We start from the raw sequence: 14,512 nt of genomic DNA on the forward strand, positions 1-14,512 counted from the left end.
CGACGCAACTTTTATAGAAAGAACCACTGTATAACAAATTAATTTGACTTAGTGAAAATCTGTTTCTGACGTTTTGTGTATGCTTTCCTAAAACCAAAGTGGGGCTCAACTAACCCCCTCTCTCCTATGATGTTTATTCATTGGGGAGTAAAGACGTGGTGTCATGACGTGTGTTTAGGCTTGGCAGAGCTGTATTGGACTGATGAAGGACTGATCCTGGCTGGGAGAAGTCTACGAGACTAGAGAGACGCAGTTGACATTGACAGGGAACATAGAGGAACAGACAGACAGAGGGAGGTTCAAGGTGACAGAAAGGGAGGGGGAAAGGTAAAACAGAAAGAGAAACTGGACAAAGAGAAGAGGGTGACAGACCAGACGAGCAGAGGAAATGACACAGAAAGACAACATTGAGTAAAAGGCACGGGGATAGACAGAGCAGTGCCGACTCACCTCAGGTTGCCTTTGTTAGTGGCATACTTGATGTGGTTGCAGATGTAATTGTACATTCCATGAGCCGTTGTGCAGTCTCTGGCATCAAATACCTGTTAGAAAAACATGTAATGAAATAAAGATCCCACTGGGCAAAAACTGGTTGAATCACAGTTGTTTCCACGTCATTTTAACCCACCATCAATGTGAGGATGTTAAATTAACGTGGAAAACATTTGCTCAACTAAATGTTAATCAAAACTAAACGTTGAACTGACGTCTGTGCCCAGTGGGATACTAAATGCTACCACAGTTTGAGTGCAATGCTTCGACCTGAAGGTGTTCGTCACTCATAAAACAACTCAACACAAAGAATCCAAGGACCTCAGTGAAAGCATGTTGTCATTTACACTATATCGTTAGGGGGAAAAAATTGAATAGCGGCATACTCCACATCAGCGTGATTTGATTCCCCTTAGATATAACTTTCATCATCATCGTTTATTGGATTGTTTCACTACTAACGCTTGACCTGCGATGCCTGGCCTGCCTCCATCAACGTGTAGCGACATCACAGACAATATGTTGTTAAAATGGTGAAACATCACTCTGCAATGCATTTATTTGAACTTTTATAATTCAGTGCACATTCGTAACAGATATTGCTATATTACACAGATCATGAATATTACACGGATCATGACGAGAGGTGGGGAATGTGTTGTGATCCTCCAGCCAAGTTGATTTGCGAAGTTTATCATACTTGCTATCATATTGGCTTAGGAAAATTTGATTTTAAATCGACTGCCCAGTGAAAATCTTACTTTTAAAAGTTTATATTCTGTTAACTCATACCCAAATAATGTTGTCGACTTATGTGGCCAAGGCATAAATTTGAAACAATAAAAACACTTCAAAAACCACACCTCAAACAGCCATTTTCTCATAGAACATGTCATCTCCCTGAGCTGGCCAATCAGCGGTCTCCTTGCATGGATATTTTTTATGACTGGTATACATCCACACCATTCTGTTGTAGGGGTACGCCCACACCATTCCAACACAGAAAAGCAGATTTTTATGTTGCTTTTTTGGGTAACCCAACTAAATTCACATAGAAATGAGATCTGTCATCTCATTGAAAGCAAGTATAAGAAACGGTATATCTGTTCTAGGTGTGCCACTTCTAACGCTTCCTGTGCTTTGGTTTTTGCGTCTTATTTCCAGTTATGGAAAATATATTTCACAGCGGTTTAGATGGTACAATGATTCTATACACTAAACTTGTTTTATTTTTCACATAAACTGAAATTAGCCTAACTATTAGAATTTGAGCAAACAGGATATGGAGGAGTGCTTTTTGAATAGTGCATCTTTAACATACTTCATTTTTTAAAAATTGGAAGGGAAACTTCACTTCACCTCACTTATATTGTATGTAATTATAGGTCATATTTAATAAAAATCAGTAAACAATGGGCAGTTACTTTAACATTGAGCGTCGAGTTTCTGACCTATAGCTTGGACCACTGAATTCTGCCTACACAGCGCATTTAATCTGAGTTTCCTACTTGTAGTTTGGACCACTGAATGCGTCCTACACAGCGGGCAGCGTTCCTCCAGGCGTGCTTGGCTCCATAGATCAGCTCAGTGTCCTTCAGCTGGTACGTCCCTGAGGCCTCAATCTCCTTAGTCACCTCCTCCAGCCGGTCTACGTAGGCCTTCGAGCCAAACCTGATGCCACGAGGACAGAGAGAAGTAACACAAGGACATGTAAAAAGGACTGGATTTAGAGTATTTCTTGCATCACTACAGTGGTAGGCTTGATTATCAACAACAAAGTGGGCCTACAGGGAGGAGGTGAGGGCACTCGGAGTGTGGTGTCAGGAAAATAAAGACTCAATGTCAACAAAACAAAGGAGATGATCGTGGACTTCAGGAAACAGCAGAGGGAGCAGCCCCCTATCCACATCGACGGGACAGTAGTGGAGAAGTTCCTCGGCGTACACATCACGGATAAACTGAAATGGTCAACCCATACAGACAGCGTGGTGAAGAAGGCGCAGCAGCGCCTCTTCAACCTCAGGAGGCTGAAGAAATTCGGCTTGTCACCAAAAACACAAACTTTTACAGATGCACAATCGAGAGCATCCTGTCGGGCTGTATCTCCGCCTGGTACGGCAACTGCTCCGCCCACAAGCATAAGGCTCTCCAGAGGGCAATGAGGTCTGCACAACGCATCACCGGGGGCAAACTACCTGCCCTCCATGACACCTACACCACCCGATGTCACAGGAAGGCCAAAAAGATCATCAAGGACAACAACCACCCGAGCTACTGCCTGTTCACCCCGCTATCATCCAGAAGGAGAAGTCAGTACAGGTGCATCGAAGCGGGGACTGAGAGACTGAAAAACAACTTCTGTCTCATCAGACTGTTAAACAGCCATCACTAACATTGAGTGGCTGCTGCCAACATACTGACTCAACTCTAGCCACTTTAATAATGGAAAATTGATGTAATAAATGTATCACTAGCCACTTTAAACAATGCCACTTTATATAATGTTTACATACCATACATTACTCATCTCATATGTATATACTGTACTCTATACCATCTACTGCATCTTGCCTATGCCGTTTGGCTATCACTCATTCATATATTTTTAAGTACATACTCTTATTCATTCCTTTACACTTGTGTGTATAGAAGGTAGTTGTTGGGAAATTGTTAGGTTCGATTATTTGTTAGATATTACTGCATGGTCAGAACTAGAAGCACAAGCATTTCGCTACACTCGCATTAATATCTGCTAACCATGTGTATGTGACAAATAAAATTTGATCAAAACATTGTTTTGGTTATTAAAGTAGCTAAAGTATATGGTAAGTGTAACTTCATTACCTTTTGATGCTGGTGTAGTACTGGTCTATGAAGTCAGTAGCCAGCGGCAGCAGCTCCTCTTTGGTTCGAGATTCGTCCGGCTTGCGGCTCCCCTGGCTAGGTGTCATGATGGACCCGAAACACACACACTCAGTGCAGAGCGGTAACTGAAAGGCAATGTGGATGACATCACGTCAAGGCTCTGATGACATAAAGCACTGAATTTCTTTGTGGTTTCCTGACGCAGGTCCTTTGTTCAGTTCACATGGATTCCATAACACCTGGAAAATACTTCTCCCTCCATCTCTTGTTCTCCCTCGATCATGCTCTCTCTCCTACAGGCGTATTAATGTAAGACTAAAGTAGAGTAATGCTTCCCACCCCCCCACCCCTAGTCCTGTCAGAACAACCAGTCTAGTGTGCTTTACTTAAATGTCATGAAGCCCACTCATTTACCATTCCATTAAATATGCAAATTGGTACATCCATTTTGAATGACAAATGATTCAAGAATCAATGGGTATATAACTTATGCCCAATGAGCTTAGTTCAACTGTTGTACCCCATCACAACCCAAAATATAAGCTTGCTTTGCGTCAAGGTCAATCAACATAACCTCAAACCATGGTTAAGACTTTAAATTTTGATATCATGGATGGTCATTCCTTGCATCTATAGCTCTGTCTACGAATCCGAGAGCAGTTACATTTGTCTAACCCCATCCCTCAGCTTTTTACCAAAAGAGTGGCCGGGTGCCTGCTAGTGACTGAATTAGTCATAGTGGCAGCCTTCAATTGAGCAGAGAACACACAGACCGGAGAAGAAACGGAAAGAGGCCAGAAGAAAGAGGACCAGAGACAGAGACAGAAAAAAAAGGAGACTGATCACCACCCAGACCAACCTTGTATGGTCAGAGGAATACAATTATAATTGAAGTGCGCCGTCACTTTGGGTAGCCGTTAATGCATTCCCCAGATTAGAGACAGAGGAGGAAATAGGGAGAAAACGGTCACCCGAGCACAAACCCAGAGTGGAAATTTAACAGTAACTCAACAGCGCTGCTGCTAAAATGGGCAGTCTAGTCACGCTGGCTGAACCAGCCACCCACTCGCACTGTCCAGCCAGTCAGGTTTTGTCCCAAACCCCCCCTTGCTCTGCTCAAACAACCCAGCCATCCAATTCAACATGACGCTCGCTAAAGTTGCGAGTCCCAGAAGTAAACAACATGCACAATTACATGGCCGGTGAGCATGACTAGGTGATGGAAGGGAGAAAGTGAGCAAGAGATATATTAAGAGAGAAAGAGGGAAAGGAAAAGAGGGTGATGAGCAGAGTCAGAGTGTTAAAAATAAAACAAATCCCTCGCCTCACTACATCCGCTCGCCATAAGGCTCTGCGCATTCATGCCACACAGCTGTCCTTTATGGCTTAGACAGAACATTCTGTGATACATTATACTTCTGAAGATGCACCATTAGAATCCTATTCATTGGGATACATAGTAGGCTGTCGTCCGATAAGTTGCTGAAGCAATTAGCTAGGCTGGTGTTAAATGCTTAGGTCTTGCTCTAGGGGGTTGCAGTTAAGCACCTTGTGACAAACGTATTTGTAAGAAAATTGCTAGATAATTACAAACTGATTGGATTGATTGAATGGTTGGTTGATTGGCTAATTGACTAATCTATTGATTGATGAGGAAGCCACTGTTCTGCAGACAAGAAGAAAAGCCAGTTCCGTACCTTACTAGAGCTGTGGTGTAGAGTGTCATTGTAAGTGACTCCAGTCTCCACATTCTTGATCTTCATGAAGCGTGGGCATTTGGAGGGGCTGCCATTCATAAGAGCCTTGTTAGGGGAGATCCTCCCCTGTGCTGGAGGCTAGAGGGATGAGATGGATGTTTAAGAGAATTAATACATTTTAGTCTGTAGAGTAGCGCATAATGCTTCTACTGAGATGGCCTTTGAACCCACCTCTGAGTGGAGGTTTGAGATGATAACTTTAGGTAAAGAGGGAAAAGGAGAGAGAGAGGCTGTGTTGACAATTCTGATCTTTTGCCACTAATTGGTCTTTTGACCAATCAGAGCAGATCTTTGGCAATAAAAATTGTCCACAATTTTTTTTTTGTATTGGGCTGTGTGTAAACGCAGCCAGAGACTGATAGAGAAAGTCCATACCATGGACTGCAAATGTGAGCTCCAACATAAGTCCACCAGCAGCATTCTTTTCTCAGCCGTCTGAATCCCAATTCTGACCTTCTTGCCATCAATTGGTCTTTTGACCAATCAGATCAGATCTTTTGACAATTTTTTTTATTTAACTAGGCAAGTTCATTAAGAACAAAATCTTACTTACAATGACGGCCTACCCCGGCCAAAACCTAACCCAGACAAAGCTGGGCAAATTCTGCGCCACCCTATTGGACTCCCAATTACAGCCAGTTGTGATACAGCCTGGAATCGAACCAGGGTCTTTAGTGATGCCTCTAGCACTGAGATGCGGTGCCTTAGACCGCTGAGCCACTCGGGAGTCAAAAACGTCATAATTGGGCACCTGTGTAAACGCAGCCAGTGAGAGACAGGAGACACACACCCCCATCAGGTAGAAAGGTAATCAGCATCCTTAACACTAGCATGATTGACTGCTAATTGCCAGCTCTCTCAGCTTGTCTACTCTGATGTGGTTATTAAGTGATGATCGCTTGAATGAATGTAATTTACCACAAGTTTGATTGTTGTATTGAATTGATTCTAAAGTGCTCAGGTCTCTCCATTGAACCTCAAATCAAAAGGAAATCAATCCCACACCTTGTAATACCGCTCATCATCATCTCTCAAGACATTATTGCAAAACCACGCGGTGAAGGCACCTCAAACAACGGGCATAAATTGTAGTGCTCGCTGAGGGGATGAAAGCAAAACGTCAATCGAGGCCCATTGAATTTTCAGAGAATAGGAGGAGAGACCCATCTGAATTCATTTGATTCCTCAGAGAGAGAAGTGATTCTGTGCCCATTACGAAATGCTCACCCACCCAGCCAGCTGCATACAAACGTGTGCCATTGTCATCATCTCCAAGTTCCTCTATACAGAAAGCCTATTGTGCAGCTAGGCCGCAGAAAGAGAGCTTATTACCCCTGTAGTCAAACAGCCAGAGGAAGGCAGACGAGTACAATTACACTTTACATGTTAAGTAGGAGAGAGAACGAGAGAGGGAACATTAACTTAACATTAAGAACATGAATCATGAATTGGGGGAATGAAGAAAAAAATGGATCAGTTGACAGAGTTTGACTGGTTGAACTCTTTTCAGTGACATTATGCAGAAGAGCACAGGATAAGATAACTTCTGCCACGGTGCTACTTATGCTTATCCTGGGGTGCATCAAAGGAGAGCCAAGCGACATCTCCAGAACCTGGTGGCGGTATCGTGACAGAACATTCTGCCACTTCTACTTATTAACCAGTCAATTATACAGTAGAAGCTTTAGCAGTGAGCTCAGCACAAGACACAGCCAGAGTCCAGGACAGTCCTCCCCATAAAGTAAGAAATCATCATTCCAAGCCTATCATCATGTCATCAAGCCCTTTCAGTCTAAATGAAATACGAATTTCAACTCTACAACCGTGTCATTTGGTAGTTCTGTAGCCTCCCGTCTCTCGTAGGATGGAGAATGACATATTGCACAACAAGTGGATGTCCTGCTTCACCATATTATCAAGGAAATATGGAAAATGGCTGAGAGAATCAAAAGGTAATTTATAACAATTATACATTTATCTCAGACTTTTTACATGTTAGTCATACACCTCTACACTCTCCTATGAGTCAGAAGTCATGGCAGACACACACACCTACTGTAGGCCATCTGGAAACACAGCTCTGCATCTACCTACGATGGCGCCAGTACGCCTGGCTGAGACACACACCTCCCCCATCCCCACTACACACACACACACGCACGTATCCCTCCAGACCACAAAGACCTAAATGGAGGGGACCTCAAAATACCTAATTTGGAGAGGGCCAAATCAGAGGAGAAAGATGAATCAGCTCCCTCTGCAACCACAGCTGCACACATTCATTAATTCCTTCGATCATGTCTCTCCATCCGGCCTCATTCACTACGAGAGCAGGGGGCTCAAGCAGCCCAGCCTACGTCACAAGTGGGTGGATCATCATGGGACCATGTGCGGATTATGATGCAAACGTGCATGTGTAGACGCGCGCACACACACACACACACAACCCAGACCCCTGGCTCTCTCTCTCCACTTACAACCAGACTCTCCATATGAGATGTGTAAACTGGCTTTCATGCTCTGACAGCTATCTGCCGGAAGGATCGAATGCCCAGGTGATGAGATCTTGAGCCAAGAAGGGCTTTGCCTTGTTGTTATGATACACATTGACCCGCATTCACAGTCACACTCGTCGAAAGCTCTAAGAGTTCCAAGAACAAGGAACACGCAATGTATAGATTAGGGGGTTATAGAAGCATATGTCATGTGCGACTCTAGGGGAATCGCCATGGGCTGGCATGCGCTTACACACACATATGGGAGGATAGGCTTTCACAAGCGGGTTCACTCGAAAGGCATGTAAGTACACATTCATAAACATATGCACACACTTATAAAAAACGGTTCCAAAAGGGTTCTTCGGCTGTCCCCATAGGAGAACCCTTTGCGGTTCCATGAAGAATAGTCTGTGTAAAGAGTTCTACCTGGAAGCAAAAAACGGGTTTTCCAAAGGGTTCTCCTATGTGGACAGCCAAAGAACCCTTAGGAAAAAAAAGGTGCTAACTAGAACCGAAGAGTGCACACGCACACAAACATAGTTGAGTGTTTTTACCTCGTCCTTCTCAGAGTAAGGGTTGGTGAGCACCGTCTGCATGTTGTTGTCCTTCCTCCACAGGTCTTCACACACACTGTTCTTATCAGACGCCAGCTGGGGTGACATACCATTTCCCATACCAAGGTCCCTGCAAGGCACATACAGTTCCGTGAAAGGTAGGTGTGTTAACATCTGGTTTTAAAACCCACTATTTACGTCTTCACTTTGAGAGACGAGATCAAAACATAGATGAAATGCTCCCTTGAACTAAATCAAAAACACTGAGAACTTGCCAAACAATTGCTTAACATACAATTACTCATTTACTACGAATACAATGACAGTTGCTGTGGTGACAAACATATAGAAACAATAACACTAACCAAAAAGCACTAAGAGAAACAATTCCACTAAAACAACATACAGAGGAAGTATATCTATCTATCTAACTAAGATCTATGGGCAAGCAGAACTACATCGAACATCTGGGTCTTTCCATGAAATGAGTCTCTTTCGATATGTTAAGTAGAAATTATGCACCAATATTGAATTGTAAAAGCCTGCTAAATTAAGTGCCATTTAATATGGAAAATGTATACTTTTTATATGAATAAAGACTCGCTAAAGTGCAACAATTATGCATTTTGTTATGTACCTCTGACTTTCTAGAAGATTTTAACCCACTTAACCTTGGTTGCTTTGACATTCATTTCTGAAGATTATTTATTTCATTATGGATTCATTTCAGGCTAAAAACAAAAGAAACCTGTCCCTCATTTTAAGGTCAACCCTGTTACGTGGACTGAACTTTAAATGTTTTACATAGAGCATCGAAAAGTTAAATCAGTGTAAAAGTAGGCGAGCTGGTTCTCGTCTTTTTGGCCATTTCCTGGTGTTTTGTGGTGGAATATTTAGTGGGTTACCCATAGATACAGGCTGGAAATGTTAACAATTCATTTAGATTTTGTTTGTGAAGCTTGCATTACACATAAGATTCCATTCCCCCTGTCGCAAGATAATTTATGGCTGATTTAAGAAGAAAAAAGTCAAACCTGTTACTTTATTTGGCACTTAATATAGTAAAAAAAATATTAAATGTAACTCGAGATGGGAAAACATGTTTATTAAGTTGAACATGTGCTATTCATGACAGAGTGTTAAAATTAACAAATTACACTACCCAAATGGGACTCATTTCGTGGAACGACCCATCTATGGCCAAGCAGAGATTAGATAGACAATGTTTTTTTCTATGCCTTTGTGTGCAGTGGAAACCCCATGAGACGTGAATAATCACAGCAGCAAACTCATCAGCGTGTGATTTGAGGTTTGCATTGCTTCACAACACCCACACATCTCCTCTCTCATGAGCGCATGTCCACGCTAATTGTAAATCTTCAGTCGCACGTCAGATCATTTCTCTCGCCCTAAAACACACACCACAGGGCGCCAAACTGTCTCTCCCTCACACTGCGTACAATTAATTCCTTCAATTTGATAAACAACCATATTCATCGCCTCAACAAAAAAACACAAGAGTGGTTATTATACATTGCATTCCGAAAGTATTCAAACCTTTTGTTACGTTACAGCCTTATTCAAAAATAAATTACGTTGTTTGTTTTTGACAATCTACACACAATACCTCATAATGACAGAGTGAAAACCAGGTTGACATTTTTGCACATTTACTCAAAACAAAAAACAGAAATACCTTATTTACATAAGTATTCAGACCCTTTGCTATGAAACTTGAAATTGAGCTCAAGTAAATCCTGTTTTCATTGATCATCCTTGAGATGTTTCTACAACTTGATTGGAGTCCACCTGTGGTAAATTCAATTGAATGGACATGATTTGGAAAGGCACTCACATGTCTATATAAGGTCGCACAGTTGACAGTGCATGTCAGAGCAAAAAACAGGCCATTAGGTCGAAGGAATTGCCCGTAGAGCTCAGAGACAGGACTGTGTTGAGGCACAGATCTGGGGAAGGGTAGCAAAACATTTCTGCAGCATTGAAGGCCCCCAAGAACACAGTGGCCTCAATCATTCTTAAATGGAAGAAGTTTGGAACCACCAACACTCTTCCTAGAGCTGATCGCCCGGCCAGAATGAGCAATCGAGGGAGAAAAGCCTTGGTCAGGGAGGTGATCAAGACCCTGATGGTCACTCTGACAGAGCTCTAGAGTTCCTTTTTGGCGATGGGAGAACCTTCCAGAAGGACAACTATCTCCACAGCACTCCACCAATCAGGCCTTTTGATAGAGTGGCTAGACCGAAGCCACTCCTCAGTAAAATTCACGTGATGGCCAGCTTGGAGTTTGGGGATGTATTTCCGCAGCAGGGACTGGGAGACTAGTCAGGATCGAGGGAAAGATTAATGGAGCAAAGTACAGAGAGATCCTTGATGAAAACCTGTCACAGAGCGCTCAGAACCTCAGACTGTGGTGACGGTTCACCTTCCAACAGGACAACGACCCTAAGCACACAGCCAAGACAACGCAGGAGTGGCTTCGGGACAAGTCGCTGAATATCCTTGAGTGGCCCAGCCAGAGCCCGGACTTGAACCCAATTGAACATCTCTGGAGAGACCTGAAAATTGCTGTGCAGCGACGCTCCCCATCCAACCTGAGAGCTTGAGAGGATCTGCAGAGAGGAAATTAGATAAACTCCCCAAATACAGGTGTACCAAGCTTGTAGTGTCATATCCAAGCAGATTCAAGGCTGTAGTCACTGCCAAAGGTGCTTTAACAAAGTACTGAGTAAAAGGTCTGGGGGGCGGGGGGGGACGTTTTTTGCTTTGTCATTATGGTGTACTGTGTGTAAATTATTGAGGGATTTAAAACAAATCGAATCAATTTTAGAATAAGGCTGTAATGTAACAAAATGTGGAAAAAGTCAAGGGGTCTGAATACTTTTCGAATGCACTATGCATAGTTTGTCATTGACTCGGACTCCATTATATTGTAGTGGGTTTCAGGGTGTTATTTTAACGAACCTAACACAATGGTAAATCTTAGCGCTATACTGTAGGTCAAGGGTGTGTTAGAAATATTTTTATTGTGGGAATTATGAGCGCATTAGAGCAACAGGGCTGGCTTTTGATGAAGAAATAAGTTTGAAGCTTGACCTCTCACTGGCCAATCAGAACATGCTCCATGGCACACACAAAATTCAAATTGTGTATTTACTTTTATGTATTGATTTTGTAATCAACTACGATTTTGAACGTTAGTCCGCTATAGCCTAGGTTGTTAAATAGGCTACAGAAACCAAATATAGGCCTATCCCATCTTTGCTAAATACATTGAACACGTTTTCAGTCCACATTTTTCTAAGTAACTGAATGGCTTCAGTGTGGAAATATATTGTTAAACAGAGCATTCACATTGATATAGGGCCTAGGCCTACTGTAAATGGTGTTATAGCGGAGCCATGGATATGCCAAACGTTGTTAATAAGCAAGAGAGTGAATAATTTAAATCAAAATGAAACAAACTTGTTTTAAATAGGCAGTCTAAATACTGTTAGGCCTACAGGCACCATAATTGCTCCCTGTGGGTATTTAACATTAAGGCAATGCTGACAATGGAAGGTTTTACCCACGTTAAAACTTTTCACAGAAGCTGGACAAAGATCCAATATAAAAATAAAATATCCACTCACCGTTATACTGCTCCCAAATATAAATGTTTTATAAACATACTGGAACCATGTCACAGACCACATTCACACTTCTCCAGAAATAGCAGACGGCCCTAAATTCCATTGCACGCAAGCTGGAAGTTCTCATCATAAAACCAGGATGGTGAATAACTTTGGTTTTTAATCAAATGTGATTAACCAGCCTTCGTTATAGCCTTTAGGCATACGTCAAGGGTAGCCTACGGAGGGTTTTAGTTTTTAAATCATATGAAACGGAAAACAAGCAATTGTTACATGAAAATACGTTCTAAATATAAGGTCAACCAGTATCATCTTTTCGCATGATGGGTATATTGACACATGGATTTTTTAAAATGTTTTTTAAATGTACCAACCACGTTACCTCTATGACCTGCTTTACGCTGGTCTTAAATCTCCCAACATGCGCTGCATGAAATTCTCACTTTTGCGCTTGTTTTCAAGGACACTTCAGATATTGCCACCCCTCCCACCTCAATGCAAGCATGCTGATATTAGACAGGTAAATTGCTGAACCTGGTGCGGAAAATGCCAGAACGTGCCCGAAATTGCAAACTAATGTGTTTGGCACTTGCGCCGCCGTAGCACCATCCGAAAATAGAGCCCTCAGCGTGAAAACAGCTTTTGGTAAATAGCTCTAGTTAATATGCTGTTCTATTTCAATTCAACAGCTATCAACTTATTAGCGAGATGATACTGCGCAAATAGTCAGAGATAACAGTGAAAGCCTGCCCTGAGTCAATATCGCCATTTCATTTTCTATAATCCTTCACCTCTATTGGGTGCTCTTTGCAGAGCCTCTTTAGTGATTGAGCTTTGCAGTATCTGAACGTCATCATAACCCTAACAAGGAAATCAGGTTAGCTAGCCAAATCTTTCCCGTCTCAAATGCCAACACGTTTTCAGTCTGCCCTTCTAAAATACAGGAGGCTTTTAAAGCTAATTTGTTGTTAAGTACCATAGCTTATTTATCAACCACAATATAATTTCCACAGTGCTTTGTTTTGAGGTAGACAGGTAGACTTAAAGTACATTTTACATCCGTTTTCCAAAGAAGCTATGATTAATTTGAGGATGGGAACCAGCAGAGCACACATAGGGGGTTGACGCAGTGCTATTGATTGAGGTACTGTATGTACCATGCTCTCTCAGATTTTGATTGGATACATGTACACAGGAGGTGTAAGATGTCAGTGTCTACAGTATAATCACTACTGCAGGCCTTTGAGTGGGTTACAGTCAACAATAGTAGCTCTCCAAAGACAATAACCACAAGAATCAGATTGAAACCTTTTAATCCAACTGTCACGGACCAATTGCTCCCTGATGTGAATAGAAACAAACACACTAGAAATGTAGAGATCTATAATTAGCCTGCAGTAATATTCTCATTCTACCATCTAACCAACTAAATGATCACTGTGTTGTGGCGTTGTGATGTGTATGTATGGTCGGGTTCAATAGGTCAGCTCACCGGTCCACCTGCACCTCAGCGTCCCTGCGCTGTATGGTCCTCTGTTCCTCTCCGTTGATCTCCCTCTTACTGTTCTTGATCAGCTGCAGCACCGGCTCGATCTCCTTCAGCATGTCGTTGTTCTCCTCCACACCGTTCAGAAGCAGCGCCCCGCAGCCCCTGTCTCTGAGCATGGGATCTTGGGCTGCGATCAGTGCCTGCACTCCTCCCCTCTGGAGCATGGCCTCTCTGTGTAACGGGGTCACCGAGGGGGAGGACAGGTTCTCGATGGCCCTCAGCTGCTGTGGGTCCTTGCCTCCCTGCCCCGGGCTAAGGGGGCTTAACGGACAGCAGCGCTCGTAGGACTTGGAAGCGGGGAAGACTGGCCTGGTGACCCTGACGGTCCTCTGATGTCCATCCCCAGTCAGGGTGGTCTCCAGGTGGGTGGTGAAGCCCTCTGGGCCCCGGAGGATGAGGACAGCGTGCCTCTCAGGGGACACATTCTTTAGGGTCTCTAGGGCCCGCTCATAGCTGAGGTCCACCAGGGGCTTGTTGTTGACTGCCAGTACTATGTCCCCCACCTGGACCAGGCCACACTCTTCGGCAGACCCGCCCCGGATCAGGTCGGACACTATGACGGGCGGCTTGCAGACGCGCTGCTTGACAAGGAAGCCCAGCCCACCCACCTTTCTCTTGAAGAGACGCACCGAGATGATGTTGGGCTGCAGCTGGCACACTGTGGGCTCAGACTCCTGCATGGTGTCTGGCGGTGTATTTCCACTCAGGGATCTGTAGCATACAGAAGAAGAATTAATGGGAGTGAAGTCAAGTTGTGTTAGTAAAAGAGGACATGGACTTCACTTTGTGATCTGTTTGATAGTGTGTTTACAGATGCAAATGTGAGTCATCATAGAAACATGATTTTACACTGAACATTACAGTCTTTGAGTCATTTTAGTTGTGGAGATAATCCAGTATGTTACTGTCTGGGCCTGCTGACACATATTGACTTCTTGTCAATCCCTTTAAAGCGCGGTCTGTCTAATTGAATGAAAACCGTAGCTATCAATGACTTGACTTGTAGGGGTATTATTGAACTAATGATCTGATCCTGGATCAGTAGTGAACCTATTTGATTTCTCTCCCTGCTCTTCTGGATGTGTTGTAACATACAGCACTTCAGTTTCTGATTGACTGTTACGTTCTTAGCTGTAAGGTTGTTGTG

The 14,512-nt window shown here is 43.1% G+C and overlaps 1 protein-coding gene across 3 annotated transcripts in view; it reads right to left on the reverse strand.

Annotated features, from left to right (window-relative positions):
- nos1 (nitric oxide synthase 1 (neuronal)) overlaps positions 1-14,512 on the reverse strand; it is a 64,888-nt gene that overhangs the window by 44,255 nt on the left and 6,121 nt on the right. For all 3 annotated transcript variants that reach the window (XM_036980173.1, XM_036980172.1, XM_036980174.1), the window contains exons 2-7: positions 13,309-14,076; positions 8,167-8,296; positions 5,055-5,192; positions 3,337-3,482; positions 2,001-2,163; positions 451-542 (exon numbers count right to left, since the gene is read on the reverse strand). In XM_036980173.1, coding sequence (XP_036836068.1) covers positions 451-542; positions 2,001-2,163; positions 3,337-3,482; positions 5,055-5,192; positions 8,167-8,296; positions 13,309-14,045 — 1,406 coding nt within the window. In that variant the 5' untranslated portion in view covers positions 14,046-14,076. The remainder of the gene's footprint in view (positions 1-450; positions 543-2,000; positions 2,164-3,336; positions 3,483-5,054; positions 5,193-8,166; positions 8,297-13,308; positions 14,077-14,512) is intronic.

Source organism: Oncorhynchus mykiss, chromosome 6 (assembly GCF_013265735.2).
Source record: "Oncorhynchus mykiss isolate Arlee chromosome 6, USDA_OmykA_1.1, whole genome shotgun sequence".
Lineage (NCBI taxonomy): Eukaryota > Metazoa > Chordata > Actinopteri > Salmoniformes > Salmonidae > Oncorhynchus > Oncorhynchus mykiss.